The sequence below is a fragment of the Nematolebias whitei genome, chromosome 8, assembly GCF_014905685.2.
Source record: "Nematolebias whitei isolate Nwh7 chromosome 8, NemWhi1, whole genome shotgun sequence".
NCBI lineage: Eukaryota > Metazoa > Chordata > Actinopteri > Cyprinodontiformes > Rivulidae > Nematolebias > Nematolebias whitei.
Window position 1 is genome coordinate 12,947,598 of NC_056505.1, and position 16,077 is coordinate 12,963,674.

Genomic DNA, 16,077 nt, shown 5'->3' on the forward strand with positions numbered 1-16,077 from the left:
GGGCCTGATGACAGATGGGAGACAGAAGATTGGGAAGCTTAGACGGAGCACTTTTGGCCCAAACACAGTTGGGGAAGAGACAGTAAAGGCAGTTTTTGTGGGGAAAGGATGGCGATTAAGAGACCGATTACAGCATCTGTCACCTTTAGGCTTCAATTTTTACTTCTTCAGAATAAACCCAGCAGCGCTCTCACAGCGTGAGGCTGTGGTTGGCGAGTTTGAGCCACTTTGCAAACCTTAGTAATTGGAAACAGGCATGACAGGGCTTGGTAAAGCTTCTTCTTCTTTTTTTTTTGTCTGTCTGCATTTTAGTTTTTTTTTTTTTTTTTTTTAAAGCAAAAGGTGTTTGCAATTTGGGAAATACCAGTTCAAAGGCCTGAATAGGATAGTTAAAGGTGCTCATTGCAAACTTTAAAATCGATGAGGTTATGTTGAACAATATCACAATGAGGAATTTTCCATGTATGTTGATATGCAACTCTGAAATGTGGGTGTTGATATTTTCTGGGTTATTAATACAAAAGTTTGATATGTTTACACAAATTACAGTTTACTTTAAAATGATAATTAAAGTGTTTGCCTGCAGTTTTATCTCTGAGTCTCAGAAAGGATCAGTACTTTGTAAACATTGATACCAGTTTATTTTGTTCATCAATTTTATCATCACTCTTATTAGTCATTTACTTTATATCACACTCTGTTAAAGCTTATCTAAAACTGTAAACAGCTAAACCCTTTCAGCATCATTGTGTGAAACCTTTTAACTTCCGTTTCTCAAACCCAGCTCCAGAACCAGTCACTGACCACAAACGTACTGTCTGTTTTTTTTTCTGATAAGATTGCAAATGAGGTAACGCCTGTTGTGTCAAAGCAAGATCTGTTACATGAGAAGGTGTATAAATGAGACTGTATTGCTCATGATTTTAGAGAACACACAAGAATTCTTGGGCTGCGTTTCCGTTCCATGTGTTCTCTCCTTCTGCAGAAGAGAAATAAACCTTGCTACGTGTTTTTAACAAAGTTCTCAGTCTGCTAAATTTTATTGAACAACAAAGTTTGATAAAACTCCACATGGGTATGCAATCAATGTAAACAAAGCACTTTTTTTGCATATTTTACTTAAAATATGTAGCAGTAAATCAGAAGTTATGGAACTTCTTAATCCTAAACAGCTCTTAAGGGAACGTCACACTTGTTGGTCTATTCTTAGACCAGGGGTGTCCAAACGTTTTAACACGTGGGCCAAAATTATCCTGATGAAAGGACTCGTGGGCCACAAAAATGTGAATTTAACACTCAAGAATGTGAACAATATTTTGGAGAAAGGACAAAAGCTTACTAATTTTAGAGTAGAAAGAGTTTTAAATTGTTGTAGATCCCAAACATTAAAAGCCTCATACACACTAAGCTTACATATTTGTTAAAAAGGATTTGATTGATTTGATTTATTGGGTCTATGTTTGTTGTTTTCTTGTCTCTGTTTTAGTCTGTTCTCAGCAATAAAAGCGTAATTTGAGTAAGTGTCCTTTAAAGGGGAATCAGCCTTTTGGACCACGGCTCAAAAGGCTGAAGTTCTGAAAAACCGCCCAGGTGTCAGTCGCTACGACAGATTCATAGAAGATTTGATAAAGCTGATCAACTGCTATGCAGATGATACCACGTTATATTCATTTTAAAATGTCCAATTTCTCTCTTGGTTATTTCATCAACTGCAACATTTAGCCAAGTTATATGACTCATTTTCCAAAAGTCTCCTTCCTGTAGAAATCAGTAAAGGTTGTAGGTGCTTTATATTACAAAGTGAAAATTAAAAGATTATAGTCAAAGGTTTGTATTTTGCTTAATATTGCTCATTTTCAGAAGATTGTTTTTCATCTATTTTGCTGTTAAACCTAAACATTATATAAAAAGTATTACCAGCTGATTTGCAGAGAGTCTGCATTAACCTCCTAAGCCTGCTGGACAAAATGATTCCATTCTTAAGCTGCAGTTGTGCGCCGCACAAAATGACTCCAAGGGCCACAAATGGCCCTCGGACCGCACTTTGGACACCCGTGTCTTAGACACGTTGGCTCTTTATGTAGGTAAATGAACACACATGTTGGCAGCTGTTCACAAATTTAGCTGAGAAACTTTGATCTAAGGACTTACTGATCATTAATATAAGAAAACAATATGTACCAATTTAGTTTTTTTCTTTATGGTTTCTGTTTGACTCGTCTCCATGCCATTGCAATGAGTACCTTTAAACGTAATTACTCTCATCATTGCTGTGATCAGTTATTTGGATTTCCCAGCAGCTCTGTGTAATATGGATTACAGGTTTAAGGTTCTGCAAACTTTGACATTTTTATACTCGATTACTGTCCTGAGCAAAGCTTGACAACAGTAGCAGTGATGAGGAGACACTTTCTAACAGTGCTTGATAAAAATCTACATCCAAGAATGTGCTTGCATTGAATGTGATGTATCTCAACCCCAGATGAAACAATGATGACGTTTGCATTCCAGGTTTTGGATTGTGCACATTACTCAGAATATTTTTTTGTTGTTTTGACATAAATTTTGAACGTAGACAAACCTCAGTCTCACAAAACATAAAGATGATGGCACAGACAAGTTTCCTTTGGTTGAATATACACAAAAATCTGTACATTCCTCTCTCTTTGATCAGTTTGCTTAAATATCTCATTAGAAGCAATAAATATATAAAAGACAGAAAACACAGTTTGAAATAAATAATGTCATTTTCAATCTTTGCCTCTCGTCACTTTTACCAAAAATAAACTCATAAACTTTATGAATACAACAGAGAGCAGAAGACAATTAGGGCTATGTTATATATATATATATACTTTTTTTTCTGAATTTTTACTTTTTATTTCTCAGAATTCTGAGAAAAATGTCACAATTCTGAAAGTTTTTCTTTCTTTTTTACTGTGGCCCTCATCTTCTTTCTTATAGATATGACAGTCAGCTCAGGCTGGTTTTCTATGAGGCTCTTTGGTCCCTTAAGTGTAGTCACTAAAAGGCCATGCGTTTGGATGCCAACATGGATAAACAGAAACTTTTAATTTGGTAAGACTATTTCAATGTGACATACTGATGAGCTTTGCCTTTATTAGCAAGTCTGCTCTGCTTTTATCAATACACATGTCTGTGGTAGCCAGAGGAAGCACTGACACAATCGACAGGAAACAAAAATAACAACTCATGCATACACACACACTCAGACACACAAGTCAGCAGAATTAGACAATTAGTAAATTGATGTGTTGCTGCTGACAGCCCTTGTCCCAAAGAGTCAAAAAGCCTGCGTGGAGTTCACATTTGGACATACTTTTCTTTTTATCATTCTGTCGCTGTCAATAAATTCACCTTCCATCTTTTCTTGCCTCCCACATACAACCTAAAAGTGCCAACTCAGAGGTCCACTGCAGGCGCTGATGTGCCCGAGGTGCAGCTAAAGAGCCACTCGGCCACAAGGGTCTCAGAATAACCGAAACAAAAGGTATAATTAAGGGTAACATCACACATCCGTAATTGCATCGTTCATCTGTCCGTTATAGAAACTGTAAATGTCAACCTGGTAAATGCTGCTGCTTGTCTGGAAGCAGAATTTTAAGGAAAAATATTGTTTGCAATTTAACCAATCATTGTTTTTCAGTCTTCAACTGATGCCTCCCCCTATTAGACACAGGAAATAAGCTCCGAAGGAGTTTCACAAAGTTCAAAGCTGTTTTGATTGTTGCTCAAAAGTCCAAAGAATAAGTGAGCTCCTTGGATGAGATCCTCAGGCCAGTTAGTACATTATTGTGAGAGTCCAGTTGAACACAGGAAATGACATGTCAAAGGGGTAACAGGGATCACACCATCTTATTTCTGCTTTTCAATAACACTGATGTGATTTTCCACAGAGTTTGTTCAATCCCGCAGTACAGAAAAAGGTGAAAGCCAGGACCCTGGATCCATTTTTGGCTCCTGCAAAGCCATAAGCAAGGTGGCTTTTCCACATACAGTGTCCACAAGTTTAGTCTGAAAGGGTGGCCTTGTTTGTGCTATCACATTTGAGATCATTTGAAACCATCTCTTGTTGCTCTTTAAAATCAAGAAACACATGTTTGCCCTGCAGTGAGACAAATTAAGACTGAAGAAGTAAGAAATCACCGCTAACCTTGTGTCCTCTTTGTGCTCAGTGCTGATAAATAAAAAGGCCCCAGGCTCACAGGAATGTAAGGTCACTTGCCTTTCATGCCCATTAGATCTGAAGCACTTCAAAAACCTTATATATCTATATGTTAAAAGGTCTTTATTCACTTTGAGATGGTTTTTAAAGATCGTCTATGGGTGATGTGCACATGTCAGTGATGCAGCAACACCGTCTCTCAGCCTTGTCTATGAGTCAATACGATTTGGAGATAAAGTGTTGCATTCAGACTCTTATCAGCAGCACGGAAGTGTTAAGCAGTTTAATGCAGTTTGTCTCCCGTTTTCATCTCATACCCTCTGTCTACCAGCTGCAAGCTGCGGTTACACAGTCCAAGTTTCCTGTTTGCACAATGTGGCTGAAAAAGGTGTCTCAGTTCTGAATTTCAATCTGAAATCTGCACAGTTTTACTTATTATTATTATTTTTTTATATTTTTTACAAAACAGCCCTTTAAGTGGTTTGAAAAATGGAAATGATTATTCTTTTATGTCTCAGAAAAGGCTTTTTTTTTCTGTTTGTGTCTCATGAAGCGTATTCATATGCTAAAAGAAGGTCCCCTTGGTGCCTCCACACAGGATCTTTTTGAAAGCCTTTCTGAAGTCTTTGTTGAAGATGGTATATATGACTGGGTTGAGGCAGGAATTGCAGTAGCCAATCCAGAAGAAAAATGTAAAAAGGGGTTCTGGGATGACGCAGGTCTCTGGGCACACTGCTTGTAGAGAGTAGGAGAAGAAGAAGGGGAACCAGCAAACTACAAACACACCGATGACCACTGCCAGGACAAAAGTGAAGCGTTTCTCTCTGTTGACCATTGCTTTGCGCCTGGAAGCTCCAGGGTTGCTGTCTGTTTTTGACTTTCTCCCAGGCATCAGCCGAGCCCCCTTTGAAGTAGCAATCATGTCACGGTAGCGCTTGACTGAGGCTGGAGAGTTGACCCCTCCACCAGCTGGTGAGCCTGGCATGCTGGCACTGCCGCGGCCCCCTCCTTGGCTGTGCTCCATATCACTGTCTGTGCTTGAGCTGTCACCATTATTATTATCAGCCTTTCTCCCCCTCATACGCTTGCCCTTCTTGCCCCCCTTTTTAGTCTTTGGTTCAGACTGAGGTGCAGAGGAGGGGGATGAAGGACCACGTGGAGAGGTGTCTAGAGAGGTGACAGGAGACATAGCTGGAGATGGGGATGGAGGCTGGAGGAGATTATTGGCTGTGGGATTTGGAGAAGTTTGAGAGTCTCCTGGAGATGGAGATGGGGTTATGGCAAGAGTGGGGGGTCTGGGGTTTGAGGTTTTTTCACATGAAGGAGGAATACTGTCTTCTTTGTCCTTCCCATTGGCTTGTATGTGCCGTGAAGGTTGAATTGGGGTTGCACAACCCACCCCGTCCTTCCTGGGCTCTCCTGGTGGACAGCGGGTTCTCTGCTTGGCTATTTGATAAATTCTTATATAAACCAGAATCATGATGAGGCATGGCGCAAAGAAGGAGCCGATGGTGGAGTATAAGATGTACCAGCGCTCATCATTCAGCTGGCACTGAGGTCCTCTCTCACTCCCCCGGTTGCCCCCCTCACTCTTGTTGAGTGAGAGCAGTGGAGGGAAGGAGATGATGGCAGAAATGAGCCACACCACCACAATGGCACCTTTGATGAGCCTGGGAGTTCGCTGGCGTCCATAAGTGACCCTGGAGACGGACAGGTAGCGGTCCAATGAGATGGCGCACAGGTGCACAATGGAGGAGGTGCAGAAGAGCACGTCCAGCGCCAGGTAGATCTCACACCACAGAGACTTGAAGTACCAGTAGCCAAGCAGCTCATTCGCTAGAGAGAAGGGGATGATGAGGGTGGCCACTAAAATGTCTGCAGCAGCCAGGGACACCAGGAACAGATTTTGTGGACCACGGAGGGACCGGCTGGTCAGGACAGCAATGATGACCATGATGTTTCCAAAGATGGTGAAGATAACCATCAGGGTTATGGCGGTGGCAAAGGCTGCCGTGGCTTCAGGGGAGTAGGGAGCCAGGGCTCGGACACTCTGGTTGCAGGGCGCGGAGGCTCCTGAGCTGCTCGCGCTGCTGTTCCAGCTGCTCAGCAACATGGAGCAGCCGAAGTCCACAGCTGAGGCCATGCTCGGATTGCTGTGCTAGACTGAAAAAAATAAAATAGACCCGTCATTGTTATTGAAAACCATGTTTGAATAATAGTGCCATGCGCTATTTTACAACTCATAAAGAAAGATTGCAACTGGCATTAAAAGTTTGTATGAGTCAAATGTTTAGAGAAGAAAAAAATTGTGTCTCTTTACCTCAGCTGTTCCAGTTTTATTTTTTATTTCACTGTGTTTGCAAACAGATCCATTGGACCCTCCGTGGCAGGTCTTCCAAGTCCATTTTGAGCGCAAAAGCCAGTCCGGAGCAATGCGTCAAAACGCAGATCAGACCTTTGTAGATGATTTTTTTTTTTAAATATGCCACTTTGTAGAAAATATTTCTTCATATTAAAAAAAAGAAAAAAAAAAGAAGAAAAGTAACGCGGCTCGTCAGCCCTTTAAGAGGATAAAGCCAGCCTCCAAAACTAAAATATATTTTCCTGCAGCTAGATTCATGCTCTGAATGGATTAGTTGAATTCTTAAAGGTGAGAATGTTTCGTTTTAAAAGCTCTAATTTAAGATTAGAAAACAGCGAGGCGGCAGTAAATCTGGGTACATTTGGACACTTGCGCAAACCGTGCGTCCTCGTTTGGAGACGCGCGTTCATCGGTCAAAGAATTAAGACATAGAAGAAGAGAAAATGATACAGACTAGCTATATAATAAAAAAAAAAAACAATATTTGTTTTTATTTTGAAATATAAACTACACCGAACCCAGCAGCTCCAGTCCATGGAAGAAGAAAGGACGCAAAGTTCACGTCGAGCTCTCCAACGCTGCGCACAAAACCAGATGTTTCACCAAACCGATCCCCGCTGAGCACCCTGTGTCCCCAAAAGTCTCAAGAGTTGCGTTTTTGTCTCTCAGTGCTGCAGAAGTTCGCGTGCTGCCCTGACCCAGCCGCTCCGCTGGCGCACATCCTCACCGCTCCTGACAGAGGCGCAGCAGCATCTCCTCCTGCGCACAGGACCTTCCGACGAAATCTAATAAGTGGGGTGCCTCCCATCTTCTTCTCCTCCCGGTGATGTCACTGTGGAGCGTCATGGGATCCTTGCTCTCTTCATCTCTGTAAGCCCTCCGCCCCCTCCTCCTCCTCCTCCTCTCAGAACGCTTTGAATCTGAACCCAGGCGGCTCTAACGCTGTTAGATTAAAACTGTCTTGTTGGGAGACACTGATTCTTCAGTCAATTAACTCCCCATGATGCTGAGGAGTCCAGCTGGGAGAGGATGGCGGTCCTGCTTTACAGGAAACACAAGATAGATTTTAAAGAGTTGAGAACTTGTTTGCATCACTTTCTCATGGCTGACAAACCGTTTGCTCTCTGCTTCTTTAGACTTGTCATTTATTCTGTCTCCAGCAACTTCTCTATGATCTTTACCCTGGAGCAGCTTGAGGTTGCTCAAGTGAAAGCTCCACAACTTTTAGCAGCCTATCAGGGGAAAACCCCATTATGACATTTTGCTTCGGTAAAACCTTGACTTGGAGCCAAAGGCACAGACATTTTTAGGCACATGATGCAGTGTTGTTATATTTTAGATTCACGTTTATGAAATGAAGTAGATGAAAACAAACGGAGTTATTTTAAAAAAATGAAGAACTTATAAAACAAATGCATTAAGTGCTAAAGGGCTCTCACACTGTTGGTTCGGAATCCCAAAAGTTGCATATTAATGCTATAAAAAATGATTATGCAAAAATACTTGTGTTCAACAAATATGGTGTAAAGGTAACTATTCTCTTCATGCTCCTCCAGCCTCTTCACGCTCAGCTACCTCCATTTTTAAATGCACCATGTTGCCTTTCACCTCTGCTGATGTTGCGAGGTGCAGAGCCGAGGGATCAGACACTCTCCCTGCTAATGCATCTGCTTCACCGCTTCACTTCTATTTAAATCGCTCTGCATTAGGAATCTCACATGCAGCATTTCCTCCCCCAGGGGAGAAAAACATCCATGACACCCCTTGTGATTGGTTGCCCACTTGAGATTAAGTGCCTGATTGTTCAATTATGAAGTGAAGCCTACATCAAGCTGAACCAGAAGCCGAACAGAAGCAGAGTGTCGTGTGGAGGTGGGCCCTAACACACACAGTGGAGCGATGATCCAACATACATTAACCTGTCAAGCACACACACACACAGTCTTGTGAATGGTGTGTGAGTAGGAAGTCGTGTTTACTTGTTTTGGTTGTGCACACCCCCACTCACACACGCGCACGGCTGCTGTAATGAGGGAGAAGCTCGGCCAGCCACCCATGGAATTACAATTGAGGGCCTGCTCACTGATTAAAGCAGCAGCCAATAAATGCTTGCACATTTTTCGCTCCCGTTACACAATCTGAATATAAAAGGACGGGGAATAAAGCTTTTAGGAGGAGAGAGCCCTCCAATCAAGTGCCTCTGTTTTCATGCATCCTGAGTTTGAGGGGTGTGTCACCGATTCCAAGGTTACAGGAGCTGAGCAGCACACAGCGCCTGTCCTCGTGTGCTTGTTGTGCAGGAGCGTGCACACACACTCAGGCCTGGAGGTAATTCTGCTGTCATGGATCACCCACAATGGATCAACAATTCCTGCTTGACATCCGGACTGGAAAAGATTGAGCTTAGTCTGGAAAAAAAAAAAAGAGCTCTCTCTTAGAAAACTTTCTGTACTTTTTCTCCCTCCTCCCCATTCTGTTAGAAAAATGTCAAAGTGGAAAAGTTTATAACAACTTTACCTTTAATTTGATCCCTATGGTCGCCCTGTAGCGAGGCGGCACATTATAGTTCAGGTTTAAACAACATGCGGGCACTTCCTGCCCTTCTGATGATTTTGGACCTTTAAAAAGTTTACTGTTCTGCCCCCTGACCTTTGTGTTTCTAATCAGGTCAATGCGGGGCTACGCGGAAAACACATGAACAATCAATATTTCACCTGTTGAAGACAGCTCTTTGGACGACCTCATTTGGAGAAATTAAACTGAATTCTGTCTGAATAGACGAGCTAACAGTTAGTTAGAGTGGGACTGAGATCAAAATGGATTGCTGCCATCTTAAAACAAGTTCTGGCTGAAAAACAAACAAGAACAGCCAGAACTTTACAAATAATCTGAGGCCCACTTTTTTATTTTGAACACTCTCATAATCGTTAATAGATTTTCTGATGATTGTAATGCCACACGTTCACATGTAATGCTGTGACTGCAATCAATGTTTGAACCAGACAGAAAAAGACATTGAACCCTGCTGTAGTTTATATGTGGGGTCACTAGTTGGCGCTGTCATTTTTTGTGTTTCAGCACCACGTGCACGCTTAGTCTCAAGCATGACAGTTTCATCCAAAATGCCAAATATACGCATGTTCGTTTGGACCAGCTATGAGGTTGAGATGCTGCTACACATTTAAATCCACCCATTATTTTTACCAGCTTCTTCCTTTTCGGGTCACGGGGGTCACTGGTGCCCATATCCAGCAGTCAATGAGCGAGAGGCGTGGGACACCCTGGACAGGTTAGTCCATCACAGGGACACATAGAGACATAGGAGACAAACAATTGTTCACTCTCTCACACCTGTGACAATTTAAAGTTAGCATATTTTTTGGACTATAAGACACTTAAAATCCTTTAATCTTCTCAAAAATGGACAGGGAGCTTTATAATCCAGTGTGCCTTATGTATTATTTCTGGTTGTGCTTACTGACCTCAAATTGATTTTATGTGATAGAATTGAACAATATTGAAAGTTGTGGTGAATGAGTTGAATAAAGTTTGACTTATCTGTTTTTCTTTCGCTCAATGCGCCTTATAGTCCGAAAAATACGCTACAATCAGCCTAACATGCATGTTTTTGGCCTGTGGGAGGAAACCGGAGTACCCGGAGAAAACACACGCATGCACTGAGAGAACATGCAAACTCCACCCAGAAATGTCTGCAGGCTGGGATTTGATCCGGCAACCTTTCCGCTGAGAGGCAACAGCTCCACCGATTGAGCCACCATGCAGCCTACATTTAATCTATAAAAATAAAAAGTTTCAGGAAAATGTAGACTATTAACTGACCGCAACTGTAGTGCCCATGGGCAAAAATGTTGGCTTTGGGGTTAATTGCATTTTCTTTTGAAACAATGGCTGGAAGTTAAACAAAAACCAAACAGCTGAGACCTTGATTCAAAATGTTTCGGTTCAGCTGATGTAAGGTAGACAAACAGCTGAAATGTAACCCAGCTGTTTTAAAAACACTTCGTGACTGGGCCTGAAACAGAACTCCATGATTCTGTAGAGACTGTAAGGAATGGTGTTTAGTCAGGAGACTGTTTTCCAAACGTATTTTAAAATAAAAATGTTAAATTAATCATGGGTTTGTTTTAAGTTTTCACATTTCTACTGGATTAAGAGCATTATTTCTGGTAAGAGTATCCAGTATGTGTGTGTGTGTGTGTGTGTGTGTGTGTGTGTGGTGGGGGGTGCAAGGAATTAGAGGGAATGCTGTCAAATGGTCACAGCAATTTTTTCCATGATGCATTTTTGATGAGACCCGACCCCCTGCTGCTTCTCTCTGTGTGTGTGTGGGTGTGTGTGTGTGTGTAGGTGGGTGCACCGGTGCAAACATGCACAGGCTGTAATTCCTCAGCCACCTTTATCACTCACATATTCTCCTCACCTGGGATTTCGTGCTCATGTGACACAGTCTTCCGCTGTGAAGAGCAAAATCCTGCAAAACTCCACGTCCAGATGAAATGGGATCTCTGTGCTAATCCCTAATCTGACACCCTCTTGCATTTCTTGCTGCGTTGCAGAGACATACAGACGCAAACACCCGTCATCAGTAGGTATTGCCGCAGCTTAATATAATATGATTAGGCCTGACAGTGGTTTAATCCGGACTCACAGTGTGACTAATAGTTTGAGTCTGTTTTCATTAAGGAGGCTGATTGATAAAAGGATGAACTGAAAACGACAAACTTAATGAGAACAGAGGCATGGCCGACCTGTTCTACTTCCAGGGATCAGGAGGAAATGTTCACAATAGAGGACGCTCAGAGAAGATTCTGTGTCCAAATGGACAACTCTGAGAATGAGGACACGCAGAGAATGTATAAGAAACATCTGGACAGGTGTTATGTGTGCTGACTGGAGAAAGGCAGACTCAATGAGTCAACAGTGTGCTGGCGTCATCTGCTGGAGACGGACAAAGGCTCTGCTTGTTTTTCGAGCTGCCACTAGAGGGCACTGCTTCACTTCAACTGATGCTCAGTGTTGTCATGGGGGTCCAAACTTGATCATATGTGTGACAAAACTGTTAAGATTCATGGATTTATGGGACACAATATTTTTTATATCCATATCCATTGTCTTTACCCGATTCTTCCTTTTCAGGTCTCAGGGGTCACTGGTGCTGATGTCCTGTGAGAGAGGCGGGGACAGCAGGTCTCCAGTCCATCACAGGGACACATAGAGACAAATGAGACAAACAACCATTTACACTCTCCCACATAGGAACACACACACAAAAAAAATTTAAGATCATTTAAATACGCATTTTTTGTGGTGATTTTATTTATTTTTCATTTTTAAACTGAACAACAGCATGAACATTGTTTTGGAGAAAAGATGAAGCTTTACTAAATTCAGTGAAAAGGAGTTAGTTGTTGCAGATCCAAAACATTGAAAGCCTCAAACAATAAGCTTATATTTTCTTAAAATATATATTTAATTTATTGGTACCACTTTACAATGAGGCTCCCCTTTTAGATGGCTAATAAATGGTTTATAGATAAGTTATAAATAAGCTCTTTATAAATAATTAATAACTGCTTATTATGCATTAATTAAGGGTGACAGAGAGACAAAACTGACCAGATTCTTGCCTGTTCACCTATATATTTCATCTAGAGTTGTTATATTAAACATTTCAGACTAAGTTACTACCTTGTAAGCACAATAAGCATTTGTAAATCTATTTTTTAACATATAATATTAGTTGCATATACTTATAATTAAGTGATGAAGTACAATATTATATGCTAAAATAAACAAAGTTTACAAATGCTTATTGTGCTTACAAGGTAGTAACTTAGTCTGAAATGTTTAATATAACAACTCTACAGATTAAATATATAGGTGAACAGATTTGGCTCACTATTTGACAATGAACTGGTCAGTTTTGTCTGTTTCTCACCCTTAATTAATGCATAAGCAGTTAATAATGATTTATACTGTTTTGATAGAGGAATTAATAACGTATCTATAAACTATTTATTAGCCAGGAGCAAAGTGGTAGCAATTTATTATATTTTTGGATCTATTGTTTTTTTCTTTTTCTTTGTTTGTTTGTTTTCTTGTGCTTGGAAAGTTAATTTTAGTCTATTCACAGAGACAAAAGTGCAATATGACTAATTGTTATTTCATAAACTTTTGGACCATGGACAGTCCAAAAGGCTGATGGAAGTACAGAAGTACAGCTGGTCGGCGCTCAAACAGCTCATACAATGTTGGAAGGGACTAAAGTTGATGAACTTGTATGAAGAAAGTATGACTTTATATTCCTTTACAAATGTCCAATTGTCCACTATCAGTTATTAAATCATCTGCTTAAAAGTTGATATTTAGCCGAGTTTTATGATTATCCAAAAATCAACTTTTTGTTGGATGTAACTGGGACCCTGTGTACATAATTTCGTTCCACCACATGTACCACATGTGTTGTGTATGACAAATGAAATCCTTGAATCCTTAAAGTGATGTTTTAGTTCAACTTATAGAGATGAAGTTAATAAAAACTTCAAGTGAAATTGACTTCATGTGACGGACTCTTGACGTCTTTATGCAAAAGCAGAACATGAAAAGTTCGAGGGGCGTTTTTTCAGTTTTCTGTCTGGAAAATTGAAGCGAATGGAATAAAGAAGTAAAAAAAATGTCTGTTCCACTCATGTGTAGTTAAATAAGAGGTACTTGCAAATGAGGGGAAGTGGGTATTTTTTTTTAGGTAGTGGGTGACATAAGGAAGAAGTGTGGGTGTCAAAAATAGGATGTGAATATGACGTAGTTGTAGCAGCTGTTAAATGATGGGAGGAAACCTTTTCCAACTGCATTTTGGGTAATAAAGATTTTAAACCACTGAAGTTATAGCTGTGTGGAACATGAAATGATTTAACACAAATCATGTGGTTTTCTCAAACTTTTGGATAAAAAAAGTGCATAAATGTTCAAATGCAGCTGGAATAGGCGGACATAAATTTTATGTCAGTGTTTGAGGTTGAGAGGACTTCGGTCTGTGAAATCCACTCTCCGCAGGATAATCCTCCAAAACACTCAGCAATGTGCTGCTTTAATATCTCCTGATTCAGCAAGAGCGAATTAAAGCGCCGCGGGGTCAGTGTGTGAAATGATGCATTTGCAATGAGGTTTGGAAAAAAAAAAAAAAAAACAGTGTAGCACACATCAGACTGCGAGCCTGAAATAAAACAGACCAGCAAAGTATGTTTTTACAGGAAAAAGTGTGTTCTCCAGCAAGTTTTTATTTCAGTGGGAAATCAAGAGGAACGGACCATAAAACTTGCAGATATAAAGTGCATTGACACGTTAAAGAAAATGATTATAAATAGATTTTAAAAAAACTACGAGAGAAATATAATTTTGTTGTGCAATTCATCTCAGAGTACAGAACGTTCTTATTAGTGCATTTAAAAATAGAGAAATTCATGTTGAATTTATGTAGATGTCTCACAGTGGCTCCAGCTCTGAGGGAACGCCTTCAGGAGCAAACAGGCACATAAAGAACGCCAGAAAAGCAGGATGTGCTTCACCTTTGACCGGGAAATGACCGTGAAGCTGCTCCAACCTGCTAGTTCTGGACCCCAGTTATTTACAGTGTAGCCACTCAGAGGCCTGCTGATTATTGAATCAAAAACGCTCGTCAGTTCCAGCTTGGAAAAAATAAAATAAAATAAACGTGATGCCAGCACCACAAGTAGCTTTTCTTTGGATTCAGAAAGTTGATCCTTCTGAAAAGAACATTTGGAGTCCTGATAAATCGGACCTCAGCACAACGCCACGAGGTTGATTTAAAAGAAGAAGAAGAAAAAAAAGTTAAAAAAAGTCATCGTTCTGAAGTTTTCATCCCTGACAGAGAATGTCCGTCTCAAACTGCAGCAGCTGTCCCATAAAAGCCAAATTGGGGGAAATGATGTGACGCCGCTGCTTCACGAAGTCGAAGGCCTCGTCCAGCCGAACGCGCTGCGTGTGCATGAGGTACGCCAGACAGATGGTGGCAGAGCGGGAGATGCCTGCCTGACAGTGCACCAGCACCCGACCACCACTCTGCTTCACCGAGTCTGTGGGAGGAAACGAAAAAAACAAGACGAAAGGAGAAACAGTTATCGCACTGCGCTCCATTACAACCAAACAATGTGAGTAAGTAAGCAGAATTAAAAATCATGTTCACTGACACTTTGCCTTCTAGGATACACATTTTTCTAAAGCGAACATGTCAAAACTTTAGTAAATACAATTATTTTCTGTAACTTGTGCAGCGTAATCCAGTTTTGCAACCACAAGATTTGTGCACAAGTTTAGGATTCAAAATGGATTATTTGTACATGAGCTGCCTAGAAATGTTCTGAGGCATTTCTTGTTCAAATGAGGCCAGTTTGACCAGAGCTTCAGTGAACAAAGACGGGCTGAACTCTCACTTCAGGGTCATGAGCAAACGGGCCTCACCTATGAAAGCGATGGCTGTATGAAAGCAGGCTCTGATGTCAGCGACCAGCGTATCCTCCACAGTGAGTCGAAGGTACTCGAACTCCCCCTCGTAGAAGTTGGGACAGGTGGAGGACACGTTCAGCACAGATGTGATGCCAGCGGCTGCCAGTGTCTCTCTGCAGGACGAGTGGACTGCACTGCCCAGAAACAGAAAGGGCAGCAGCTCCACAGGACCATCCTGCAATTTACAGACAATGAGTTATGGCTGCAGCTCAGTCACAGAGAAGCCGATGTGCAAAACGAATTTCACCTGATCATAAGTCCTCCTGTCTGTTGGCTCTGGTTCCACGAAGTGACTGCTGGAGGAATTGTAGCAAAGCTTCGGAAAGGCCTCAGAAAATCCTTCAAATCCACCTGAATGGAGTTCAAAGTATTAAATCAACTGCAACAACAGTGTCGAGGAGACTTTAAATGACCATCAGTTTGGATATAGATCAGCAGTGAAATGACTCACCTTGCAGAAAGCAGATCTGGGTGTGAACTTCGTTCTGCAGGGCGGTGAGCAACATCTGGGCCACGCTCTCGGACTTCAGCTCGGTTAGGAAGCGGCTCCTCTCATCCACCACCACCACCGGGGAGAAGCCCCCGCCCCGCAGCCGGCTCAGCAGCGCCTTGTCCGGGATGAGCCACTCCAGGGCCACCACAGAGCTCTTGGACCTGCGGCGCAGCATCGAGTTCCAGTTCACGTTGCGGGACTCGCAGATGTGCGCCGCGGAAAAGTCGAGGAAAGGTCTGCAGTCCAGAACCACGCACCCGTCAGAGGTGTACTGATCCCGGGGGGTCCTCAGTATGTGGACCAGCTCATTGCCTGTTATTTCCAACACGTTACTGCTTGAAGTCATGGCTTAAATTTAGGAATTTAAAAAAATAATAATAATCAAATAGATCTAAACGTTTAAAAAGTTATCTCACTAAAACTGGAGCTTAAATAAATGCCGCTAATTAAAAACGATATTTTCAAACGTTAATAATAATAAAAAAAGAATAG

General features: G+C 41.5%; 2 protein-coding genes across 2 annotated transcripts; both read right to left on the reverse strand.

The window, feature by feature from the left end:
* Positions 1-4,668: 4,668 nt before the first annotated feature.
* On the reverse strand, positions 4,669-6,329 carry adra2b (adrenoceptor alpha 2B). The gene has a single exon (XM_037680289.1). It carries the CDS (start codon positions 6,327-6,329, stop codon positions 4,752-4,754), a length of 1,578 nt encoding a protein of 525 aa, XP_037536217.1. The 3' UTR covers positions 4,669-4,751.
* An 8,089-nt stretch (positions 6,330-14,418) lies between these two features.
* On the reverse strand, positions 14,419-15,931 carry dusp2 (dual specificity phosphatase 2). The gene is made up of 4 exons (XM_037680290.1): positions 15,544-15,931; positions 15,340-15,443; positions 15,048-15,267; positions 14,419-14,662 (listed from the first exon to the last, which is right to left on the reverse strand). The coding sequence occupies exons 1-4, from the start codon at positions 15,929-15,931 to the stop codon at positions 14,445-14,447; spliced, it is 930 nt and encodes a 309-aa protein (XP_037536218.1). The 3' UTR covers positions 14,419-14,444.
* Positions 15,932-16,077: the final 146 nt, after the last annotated feature.